Here is an 11,232-nt window from a genome sequence, read left to right as displayed (position 1 = left end):
ATGGAAATGCCATTAATCTGTTCCAGTCCCACAAGAACAAATATTAAAAAATGAATGTCTTCTTCATAAAAAAAGATAGAATATAGAGTTGAACAATTTGTGCATTATAATTTCATTCATTCAATAAGCATTGTGGTGTGATCACCTTAGCCACTAGGAGGCAGTATAACACCCCTGCGCATAATATACAAAGAAGAGTTTAATTAATTTAGTCACTCAGTGACAGTCATTCTTTGCAGACGATAAATAATATATGTTTGTAAATATTGTTATTGTTTATTTACATGTGCAATGTTGATGCTAGTTATGTTAGCCCGTCTCTGGTGTTGTCAATTGTATGTTAGCAATACGCTAACTCTCTAAGTGAAAGTCATTTTGCTCCATTTCCTGGAAACAAGTCACGGCTGTCATCAACACATGGTGTGTGTGTGTTTAAATGTTTTGCTGCATTTTGTTGGCTACAAGGAAATGGTGGCCAACTTTTTACCCTTTAATTTTGGTATAACGCATCCGAGTGCAACTTAAGCATGATGGACAGCGTGGTTTTCGGCGCATAGCGTTTTGCATCCACTGCTAATAGCAACTGTGACTTCAACATGCACATTCTTGGCCGTGCTTTTGGCAAGGCAAGAAAAGGACCTATTCACAGCTCGGGAACAGATGAGAGTTTGACCGCCGCGCCACCCAAAGTCCATTTTAACAGTCTCGCCTCCAGACATGTCCCTCCCGGGCTCTCTCAAAGCAGCGGCACATATGTCATGCATTTACGGCGCACAGTGCTGAGAGGCCATCTGCCAAACACTTAGGATTGTTTAAGAATTCCTATTTCTATCTGCGCTCGGATTACAAGCGTTTTCGGAAAAGATTTCCGGGGGGCATTGCGCCCCCGCGTTTATTTCTTTTCAAGTCAATGAAACGGAGGAGACGGTTTCTTTCGGCTCCCGCTTTTTTACGCTTTCAAGGACAACATCTCCATGTGGAGGACGATGTCTGTGTTCTTCCACACTGTCAGGGATGGAATGAACACATTAAATATAGACGCCGGGAGATAAAGTAAGCCATCCAGATGTCAGGCGGTCGGATAGGGTGTGCGTTGCATGTGGGATTAACCCGTAATAGCATATGGAGTGTTGAGTACAATTGCAAATACAGTATGTCAAAAAACATATGGATTATATATTGAGCAGCAGGGGCGGCGCTAGGTGGTAGCCAGGGGTGGCCATACCTGGGGCACCATGCCAAAAGGAACATTTTGATAAATCTTTTTTTTTTAAATTTCGATGAAATTCATCATGTCTTCGTAATGCTATACCGTATTTTCCGCACTATAAGGTGCACCGGATTGTAAGGCGCACCTCCAATGAATGGCCCATTTTAAAATTTTGTCCATATATAAGGCACACCGGATTATAAGGCGCACCTGCAATGAATGGCCCATTTTAAAACTTTGTCCATATATAAGATATATACATTTGGCCCGCGGGCCGGACTTTGGACACGCCTGCTGTAGTGGCTCAATATTGGTCCATATACAAGCCGCACCTGATTGTAAGGCGCACTGTCGGCTTTTGAGAAAATTTGAGGTTTTTAGGTGCCCCTTATAGTGCGGAAAATACGGTAAACAGATTATTTTTTTCAGACTTTTTTTTTTTTATACAGTTGCCATTCCTGCTATTCCTCTGTCACTTTATGGGAACATATGCTGAATGTTAATTTTCGGAATAGTTTTTGGGGCTTGTAAAAAAAAAAAAAAATTGGGAGTGGTTCGACAGACCCCCTGAGATGCCCTTCAACTAAAACAGATTAGACATTGAAAACGTCGCAAAACGATGGTGAACAAACCAAACAGTCAAATTGCTGCATTCCTTGACTGCATCCCGTCAAAACTATTTTCTCCTCGTACATGGCGGGGCACTGCAGTGTGTTACATTCCACAAAAACACAGGATCCATGAAGATTAGGGACACTGGAATGTGGAAAAAAAGCAATAAAAAAAAACCTGAGGAGGAAGCTTTGAAGATTTAGAGGCCTGTCCTGTCAGACGATCGCTGATATGCTCCAACATGCTTGAGAAGTTAAATGTTTTTAAAGGACATGAAATTGGAGGTGTGCCTATTAATCAGTCCTGGAATCAGACTACTCATTCCTAATTTAATGTGCAGCAATTTTTTTACATGGCGCTCCTGATTAAAATCCCATTAAAACAAATGAGTGACTTTAACAGCAGTGCAGAACCTAAAGTGTGTTTTCTGTCACAAAGTGTCAGGCGCACATCCTGTGGATGAGGCACTTAGGAAGTTGATAGAGATTTTTTTTTTTGTAAGCACTGTAGATGAACTCCAATGGATTTGTGGAATCCAGACACCACGCCCCCCAGAGGTCAGAGGTCACGTTACAACGTTTAAGTGCGTCTCAGGAGGACTCCGTCAGCGTGCATGTGGTAAACACCCAAATTCCTTTTTCCAAACTACTTATATTGCCATTAATTCTTTTTTTTTTTTCATTAAAAACTATAAACAAAAAAGTGTTGGAAAAAATATTTCTGTTAACATTTACAAACCGCTTAAGCAAGTCTCACTTTCTGTAAAGCAAACAGCGACCTCTACTGGTCTTAGAACATAATCACGTGATTTACCTCATAACGACCGAAATTCAAAATTACAGTGATATTTGTTGTTTTACTTCACTAAAAATAAAAAATAAAACACAAAACATGAGTTATTAAATGGAAACTGGAGTCCCAGTCACTTTAAAGTTGTCTGTTTAGGTGCCTGTTTTGTTCACATGTTCCAGGCCTGTCTGAGCGGGCGGATGTTTAAATTTTCCCTAATCCCACATTTAAAGTGTGCAAGCCATTGCGATGACATCACCCCCCACCCCCCACTTGGTTCCAGCACACGCAGACCTCCACGATGCTATTAATAGATCGTTACAGTCCACTTACATCAGGGTAATGTCATGTTGCTATGAACCTGAATAAAGCCACGGATCATAATTTTTATTTATTTTTTTTTTGCCTTTGCAGTCTACTTGCATCAGTGAAAAATTTGGTGCAACGTAAATACTGCAAATCAATACTTTTATTTAACTGATAAAAAACAAAACAGGACTGTATTCAAACTCTCCACACACGGTTGCTTAGTTGGAAAATGTCTTACGTATTGTTTTTTGGAAAATATGCCCCTCTTGAATGATTTACATGTTTTGATTCCCGCGCAAATAAACATTGCAATTGGCAAGAGGAAGCCGAATTTCTCCAGTCAGGTACAAGCAATTCAGTCTATTTCCTCAAACCACTCGGAATCCACAGTAGCAGTAAACCGCAAAAAAGGCCTGTGAGGTTTTCCTCGACGGCCAAGTGTTTTTCCAAGAGGAGAAACATTTCCAACAAGGCCGAGACATTCCTGCCATGCTTTGCGTCAAACACGGGCCCGGTGTGTCGTAAATCAACATTCGGCGGAGAGATCTTTTGAGTTTCTCTCAGCGAATTGTTCACAACAACCTGTGGATTTGTTGTGTGAAAGTCAAACTCGAGGCTCGGGGGCTAGATGGGGTCCGCCAAGATATTTTTTTTTCCCCAGCTCTGCTTGCCAACATCACAGAAAATAGGTGAGATGTGATTGGTGGCTACAACTATGATGTCATTTTTAGTCAATGGCAACAAAATGGCCGCCTCCTGCGATTGATAACAGCTGCTGCTTAATTCATGTTCCATAAATGCAATATTATTCAAAATGCAGTTTTTGTGGAATAAATAAAGTTGGATTATTCAGTTTTTTTTAATCTTCAAGGGGGGAAAAAAAGACTGTAAAGTCAGATTTTTCTATTATGATACATTTATATGAGTCATAATGGCCCCTTTGGGGGAACCCATGACTGCCATGTGGCCTGCCATGAAAATGAGTTGGACACTCCCGCTGCAGCCTTTGCACTGGAAAAATACATTTTGCTGTCAACTTGACCCTCGTAAAAAATGTCTGTTTCTAGGCCTGTAAACCACATTGCTTTAGTCATTCAACAGGAATTTACAACTTGTGGAGAGTTTTTTTTTTGCGTACAGTCAAACTATTAAAGATAAACTAGACTGTTTCTTATTTCATTTTTATTTTCCTTCCCGAAGCAGTTGGACAATGCCTGTAAATATTTAAAGAATGTGACTTTTCCTTGGTTGCTCTGCAGTTCAAGCGGGAGCGAGTAGGTTCCGGAAAGCCAGAGGGATACCAGGCCGGAGCGAGTGGATTCAACTAAGACCAAAAAATACAAATGAATGAACAATTCGTCATAGTATCATCTAAATTAGTGATTTGCCGCCATGTTGTGAAGCTATAGGCAATTTATTGAGCATCTCGATGAGTATTGACAATAGTGAGGGTTCACTGCAGATTAAATACCTGTTTGTCGTTGTTGATAGAAAAACAATTATGTATGTCCTCGCCATCCGAGGAAGAACAAGAGTCGAACATCTCGTTGTCCTGAGTGTTTGACAACTTCTTGGCGAGGTATTCCTTATACATGGCAGCCACAGTTGCTACTGAAAATGGAGGATTTTCTTCACCGATTCTAAGAATAATCACATACAAGGAGACATAACATGACAGTCAAAAGCTTTTTTGCTCATTTCCCCCTCAATATAATCCTAAATTTAAATTAGATTGGCCGTTTGACTTTGAAGACTTTTTGTTGCACTTACAACAACTGACCGATAGATGTCAGTGCAGCTCACGATAATCAACTTGGACCACCTGGAAGTGAATCACTCACCTGCAAAAAGCTTCACCAGGGTTTATCCACAGCGTGAAATCGAGGGGAAGTCGCAAGTCACAAAACTTCAGACCACTCTCATGACAAGCACGAAGGAGTTCCGGATCGTTACGATTGTATTGGTTAACTCGTATGCACCTATGGAGACGTCGATTATTATTTGGTTTAACTTAATTGGATGTTATTGCAGTACCTGTACGCTTCTCCTTTGCTCGGGTTTTCGGGGTACCAGTGGCCCTCAAATTTCTTCTGCAAGGCAAAGCTCAAGCGCTGGATAAAGAGTTCCGTTTTTTGGAATTCCACCTCCTTGGAAACAAGCGTCTTCATTAATGGAAATACAGCATCGGTTATTTCTTGCTCCATATTTTGAAATGTGCCCAATGGATCGGGGCTTGAAAATATGCTTCCATTTTGTCGGGGTTTTTTTCTCCCGCGCCTATTGCCCCTAGCCAGTGTAAAATATTGAAAATGAAATTATGAGCATGTGGACTAGAACTAATGTGGGAGAGTTACAAGTTAAAAGTTGGCCTTTATGATGCCAGAAATGCATCATAAAGATCAAGTGTTCAACATTAAAGGTAAGTCTGCAGATTTGAGTCGTTTTGAGTTCTCCGGCTCCCTTTTCATGTCCTTTAGTCTCAAACTTCTCGTGTTGCTCCACCAGAAGGTTGTAAAACTATTTTTTTCATTCTTCCATGATTATATTTTATTTTTGTCAACTTGCATGCCAACAAAAAACAACAGCATCCTTGGCAGAGGTACATGTGCAGCCTCGGTCTTTGACCTTTGACCCTGGTGAACATAGCGTTTAGGAATTGCTTTGTGTGTGTTGTATAATAAAATTTGCAGTAGCCTTTGTTGCAAATATTCCGGGGTTTTGTCAAATTTAAGTCATGACTGGCCAATTATTATTTTTTTTTCTATTACAAACATATCTCCTTAAGCTACTACTTTACAATTGTAAGTAAAAAAAATAAAACCCTAAATTCATAAACACAACAGGTAATTCATTATTATTAAATTCCTTTTTTTAAGAACCTTCAAGAATCGCTTTGAGAGCAAGTACTTTAAAAATTAAATTTATCAGAATTTTTCTATATTGCATCATTCACAATGTTTCTTCACTGAACAGCAGAAATGCATCTCCTTGTAATTCTTTCTCTTTTAACTTCAGAAAGTTTTAGCAAAAGTGGGTCCGTATAATAAGTGATATTAACAATGCATATTGCTATTTTTTTTCAAAAATCATATTGTGAGTAGACCTCCCACAACTTTGCACAATAGGACAAATTGGGAAAAATCAAGAAATAATAAATTATATGCAAGACTATTATTTAAAAGCTATCTTGGTTGATTTAATTTGCTATTTTAGAAATGTTACCTTTTATGTATCTCATAACTCAGATAAATTTGTTTAAAAAATTCATTACTGACACCACAAATTTATACTATGCTCTGCCTATTTATTTCAATAACATTATTGTTTTTAATATTACAATAATTTACACAAATAAAATGTAGTTATCATATTAAATAAAAGGAGAAAGTCATATTATTTTGTGCTGTTTTATTCATCAATTCATCACTTCAAGCTGTGCCAAAAAATAATTTTCATTATGAAGAAATACAAAATAGTGTCCAAATCAAACACAATCCAAAAGCATCAAATGTGCACTCAAAATAGACTCTAGTGTATTAAAAAATAAGCAGCTGTGTGTCTGTGTAAACAGGACAGCAACTATCTTTGAGTACGTTTTCCTATTAGTGAACATGAGTTTAATAGTTTTGGTCAGTATTATTTTGACATATGATTTTTGTGCGTGTTGCTTTAGCTCAAAATTGCAAATTGATTCAACTATAATAAGTCTATGCAACCACTGACTCACACACTATATAGGATTCTTGCTGGGTTCTTAAAGTTCTGTCCTTCCCTCAGATATCGAGTCTGCGGCGGCACCTGTGGAGGTGGAGCCGGAGGCCCCCTCCGCATCTTTGGACTGGAAAGCCAGCGAGGCCGAGTTGATGCAGTAACGTTTCCCGGTGGGCTTTGGACCGTCATCGAACAGGTGGCCGAGATGGGCTCCGCACTGCATTAGAATGAAGAGCTACTTAGCTGATTTAGGAAATATAGCTTGTACACACAATGCTGACTCAAAAACCATAGAATAAAAATGTGTTTTGGAACCTAGGTGTAGCAAATGCATTGAAAACAGCAGGGGCCCCGATATTGAACCCTGTGGAACACCATATGAGAGTGGGACAGGGGAAGAGGCAATTTTCTGTGGTTAAACGTAAACCAAATACCAAAGTTGTGTTATTTACACCAAAGTATCTTGATAAGTGATTTATTGTTTTGAGATTAATCTAGTGGGAAAACCCTTGGCATCTCATCTGTAGTATAAAGTGCCGTTAGTGTACCTTGCCACAGGTAGTCTCCACTCTGTGCATCCCATAGGAGAAATCATCTGACACCTCGATGGAATCCTGTTTCACAAGGTCAAAGAAGGAAGGCCAACCTGCATGTATGTCATAAGTGAGAAAGTCATCTTGTGGTGATATAGTCAGTTTGTGGTTACATTTATTTTTGGGCCGTTCAGATTGCTCTTACCTGATCCGGAGTCAAATTTGGCTTTTGAACTGAAAAAGAAAAGGAAATATTTGCATGACAAAATATTTCAAGGCTATAAATACAAAACAAATAATTAACATTAGTAAGGTCTTACCTGAACAACGCTGCCCCGCAGACTACACACATGTAGGTTCCATCTTCCTTGTGGTCCGTGAATTCTCCTGTGAAGGCACTGTGCAGAAATCTTGTATAAGAGGCAGAGGTGGAAAAGGTACACATAGTACTTGACTCAATGGTACCTGCACCAAAAAAATAAAATAAAAATTCTCCACCAGTATTGGTTCCGGTACATGCTCCGAAACAGCAACACAGATACCAGACTAACAGGGGTATCAGTGCAAAAATAAAAATATTTTATTATTAGCTATAAAGAATAGCCCTTATAATTGATAATTTAAAAAAATGAACAAAAGTGTTCTCGTACTGAGAAGGGGGGTGGAGTTTGATGTTCGAGGGCTAGCTTGCGTTGGCTTTTATGCTAACAAAACATAACAGTAACAACTAATGGGGAAAAAAATCTGATTAAATGACCAATTGTTAAAAAAATAAAAACAGAAGCTGGTTAAATTTGCGTACACATACATGAAAAATGTATTTAAAAATATTGCTATAATAATATAGTTTGTTTCCTTTACCACAGTTGCTTCAAGAATCAACAACAACCAATAATCGGCCTTAAATTCAGGGCCCGCACCTTTCTGTTCCTCGTTCCTGGGTCACATGATACTGCTTGGGCGTGAGACGTTTCTTCATCTCCTCCTGAGAGAAGGTCACCGGCCATGTCTTCTTGGTTCGAGCAGCTCCTACGGAAATCGTTGCAGTCAGCGATTAAGGTGTCGATTATTCTTTTCACTAAAACTGTTATTTTTCTGCTCATATGATCTGAAGCTTTATTTGTGTAATTATTTAAAAAAAAAAAAAAAATCCCTTGAAAATCAAACCCACTCAATGCGTGCAAGCTGCAAGGAAGCAAAGCAGTGAACCGTTTGGTTTGTATTGTTAGCGCCCAGATTCTACGCGTGAGACCACGAACAACACAAACAGCCATGAAACTAAAGCGTTAGCATACATCAGTGTTGATTTTTCATTTGAAAAAGCTTTTTTTTAAAGTAAATTATCGACTCGTTCTTGGAGTAACCATGATTCATTACCACGACAATCAAATATGGTGTTTGTTGCTGTTTTATGGCTAGCATCTGCGCTAATAGCACTGCTCAGCTAACGATTTCTCAATCATTATTGTTTTTTTGTTTGTTGAACGGATTGTTTCTTAGAATTTGAGTGTATTTGAACCTCTTATGTGTTTTTCTTCTCTGCACCACAACCTAGTTGATCAACTCTACAGCGCCTCTGCTGGTTGCAGCCGAGCATTGCACGTCATTTTGCCTCAATTGCTTCAAAACGCCACAAATCAACAATCAAAACCACCACACAATTGACAGAAATCGACTGATTGATAATTAGGCCATACTTATTTTCTATCCCAACTATTCTGGATTTAAAAATTAATCCAAGTACCATTATGCCCAGTTTGTGACCTGTGGTTCCACTTTAATACTTGAAAACTCAACTGTGCAAGATTTGGGAACCTCACTGGGACAAATTTAAGCCTCTTTACTTGAATTTAAGTTTGATCAGATCTACATGGAAACTCCCAAGCATCATTTCTTTTCCCAGGGAGGTTTGATTAAAATTAAGAAAACCAGTGAAAGCAGCACATTATTGTGAACACACACACAGACTGGTACTGTTAAGACATGCTGACACAACAGCCAAATGTTAAGGCTTTTTTTTTTTTTAAGAAAGAGAGGCAGAGCACAGCAGGCACATGGCACCCAGTCAGTGGACCTGAGGGAAGACTGCAGGACCTCAGAGTCACAGGCTGACTCTTGCTTATTAGATGGAGAAGATTGAAGCCTGACATGGCTGCTGAAGCGATACTCCAACCACCACTAGAATCAAAACACCCTCCTCAGCAGGGCTTACAACAAGGCCTGGGCTGGATGAAGAGGAGCAAACACAAGGAGAGATAACACGTAAAAGGTCACGATAACTGAGCGGGGTTGTCGGGGGGGGGTCCCGGTTCATGCAACACATAGAAAGCGATGGTTACGACTCGGAACGCACACCTAGAAAGGAAGTAAATTGTTAGCGGACGGATGGCTGGATATCTGAGATTTAAAAGAAGGAAAATGGTAAGATGACAAATGAGTTTAGGTCACAAACAAACACTGTGCAGACTCTCTTGACGAATAAAAGTTGAGACAAAATGGCGGCAGACAAAGGCTTTATTTACAAGTTTGTAGATATTAGGTTAATAATACAATAAAACGGTTTCTTATATTTTGTTAATTGACGGTAGCTTCTATATGTTGAGGTTTTGGAACAAATGTTTTCGTCAAATTTAAAGTCTTTCGCTTCAGTTCCATCTTAGTGCAAATGAGAATGTAAATGGGTGGATAGGTGGAAAATGGCGTTTGGAAATTGGACCAGCGTCATGGAATGGGGTCGGACTTCCGTGTACTACTAAAGCGCAGGAAAATTTACTCTACCTAGCAGAATGGCCGACACCGCAGGGTGGCAGACTGAGCTGCTGCCTTGCCCTGTGAGATGGGGCAAGGCCAGGAAGAGCCCACGTCTGAGCAAGGCGGCCATGAGATAGTCACGCTAAAGAAAGACAAAAGAGTAGGCTGGATTATTTTAAAATATTTGGACTACTTTGACTAATTTTTTGGGATATTAATTTGAAAAGAGCCCAACTCGAGGCGAGGACGACTTTAATATTAATAGCTCGGCACATGCTAAATGAATAGAGAGGTGTAGTGTTACACGTAAACCATCCGAGAAGCATTGTTGTGTTTTGGAAACTAATATATGTTTACAGTATTTTTATGGGGCAGTGGAGAAGCTGTCTTGAGTTGTCACATTTGTTCAGGTGCCAAACATGCTCCTGCAGGACTTTATTAAAGCATCTCTTAATGTCAGACTGGCACTGAATATTTTTTTTATGTCTGCATGTAAAATTAACAGTATGTAAGAGTCAAGTATACTGTTCTATAAATCTAGTGGTAAAATTATAAAAACAGCTGGAGTCATCGAGAAGTCGCCATGTTGAAACGCAGAGACTTTGGTGTGTAATCGGTTCAACTTCGTCCCCAAAAGTCCACCACGTCAATAATAACTTTTATATTGTCAAATGAAAAAACATCGAATCCCATTTATGTTGTACAGTAGACAAAAGCAATCGCTCGACTCTGCGTTTATGACATTGTTATTAACGTACCTGCAGCCCCTTTTGCAGCCTGAAATGCAAAGTCATCATTTTGGAAAAGCAGTATCGATACTGTTAACTAAACATCAGCATTATTACGTCAATAAAATATGGACACATACCAGTAGGGAGTAATAGCAGGAATGCGAGGTAAAGAAAAAAGCGGCGGCGACAACCTAGTGACAGTCTGCCGGGGACTGGGTGAAACATGAGCCGGAGATGGGACAGACACAACCGGACAAGCTTGGTAACAAGTCCCGCGACACTTTCAGCTATGCAACAGCGCAGCTTCGGTTGCAGGACGTGTCCATTTATGGTCCCGACGTATCTGTTTTTGTTTAGAAGCTTTATTTAAAATCAGGATGTGCACAATATTTGTCAACGGGATAAAAATGTGAAACGTTGTAAATGTATTTGTTAAGAAATAGTATTTGTTTAATCTTAATGATTTAGCTTAGCTGTTGAGAAAGTTGATAATAATAATAAAAAAAAGAATTAAAATGTACACAAAGGCTTTAACCAAAATGAATGCGCTAAACAGGATAAACCTTAAAGAAAAATACAATAATTA

The 11,232-nt window shown here is 39.3% G+C and overlaps 2 protein-coding genes across 2 annotated transcripts; both read right to left on the bottom strand.

The window, feature by feature from the left end:
- Positions 1-4,085: 4,085 nt before the first annotated feature.
- On the bottom strand, positions 4,086-6,065 carry LOC119117484 (protein BTG3-like). Its single transcript, XM_037243770.1, has 4 exons — positions 4,955-6,065; positions 4,762-4,899; positions 4,392-4,560; positions 4,086-4,244 (listed from the first exon to the last, which is right to left on the bottom strand). The coding sequence occupies exons 1-4, from the start codon at positions 5,122-5,124 to the stop codon at positions 4,092-4,094; spliced, it is 630 nt and encodes a 209-aa protein (XP_037099665.1). The 5' UTR covers positions 5,125-6,065; the 3' UTR covers positions 4,086-4,091.
- Positions 6,066-6,310: 245 nt separating this feature from the next.
- On the bottom strand, positions 6,311-10,929 carry msrb3 (methionine sulfoxide reductase B3). Its single transcript, XM_037243772.1, has 8 exons — positions 10,784-10,929; positions 10,674-10,692; positions 9,943-10,057; positions 8,085-8,193; positions 7,485-7,562; positions 7,370-7,398; positions 7,180-7,277; positions 6,311-6,848 (listed from the first exon to the last, which is right to left on the bottom strand). The coding sequence occupies exons 3-8, from the start codon at positions 10,043-10,045 to the stop codon at positions 6,675-6,677; spliced, it is 591 nt and encodes a 196-aa protein (XP_037099667.1). The 5' UTR covers positions 10,046-10,057; positions 10,674-10,692; positions 10,784-10,929; the 3' UTR covers positions 6,311-6,674.
- Positions 10,930-11,232: the final 303 nt, after the last annotated feature.

This window comes from Syngnathus acus, chromosome 23 (assembly GCF_901709675.1).
Source record: "Syngnathus acus chromosome 23, fSynAcu1.2, whole genome shotgun sequence".
Lineage (NCBI taxonomy): Eukaryota > Metazoa > Chordata > Actinopteri > Syngnathiformes > Syngnathidae > Syngnathus > Syngnathus acus.
Note: the sequence above shows the minus strand (reverse complement) of the source record. Positions and strands in the feature narration are given on the sequence as shown.

What these genes read in the sequence shown, in the direction of transcription:
- LOC119117484 (XM_037243770.1), bottom strand. Translation starts at nt 5,124, where the DNA reads ATGGAGCAAGAAATAACCGATGCTGTATTTCCATTAATGAAGACGCTT. An exon ending in CCTGGTGAAGCTTTTTGCAG is followed by an intron (nt 4,561 to 4,761) that starts GTGAGTGATTCA and finishes GATTATTCTTAG; the next exon opens with AATCGGTGAAGAAAATCCTC. An exon ending in CTATCAACAACGACAAACAG is followed by an intron (nt 4,245 to 4,391) that starts GTATTTAATCTG and finishes TTTTGGTCTTAG; the next exon opens with TTGAATCCACTCGCTCCGGC.
- msrb3 (XM_037243772.1), bottom strand. Translation starts at nt 10,045, where the DNA reads ATGGCCGCCTTGCTCAGACGTGGGCTCTTCCTGGCCTTGCCCCATCTC. An exon ending in GGTGTCGGCCATTCTGCTAG is followed by an intron (nt 8,194 to 9,942) that starts GTAGAGTAAATT and finishes CGATTTCCGTAG; the next exon opens with GAGCTGCTCGAACCAAGAAG. An exon ending in TGCGGGGCAGCGTTGTTCAG is followed by an intron (nt 7,399 to 7,484) that starts GTAAGACCTTAC and finishes TTTCTTTTTCAG; the next exon opens with TTCAAAAGCCAAATTTGACT.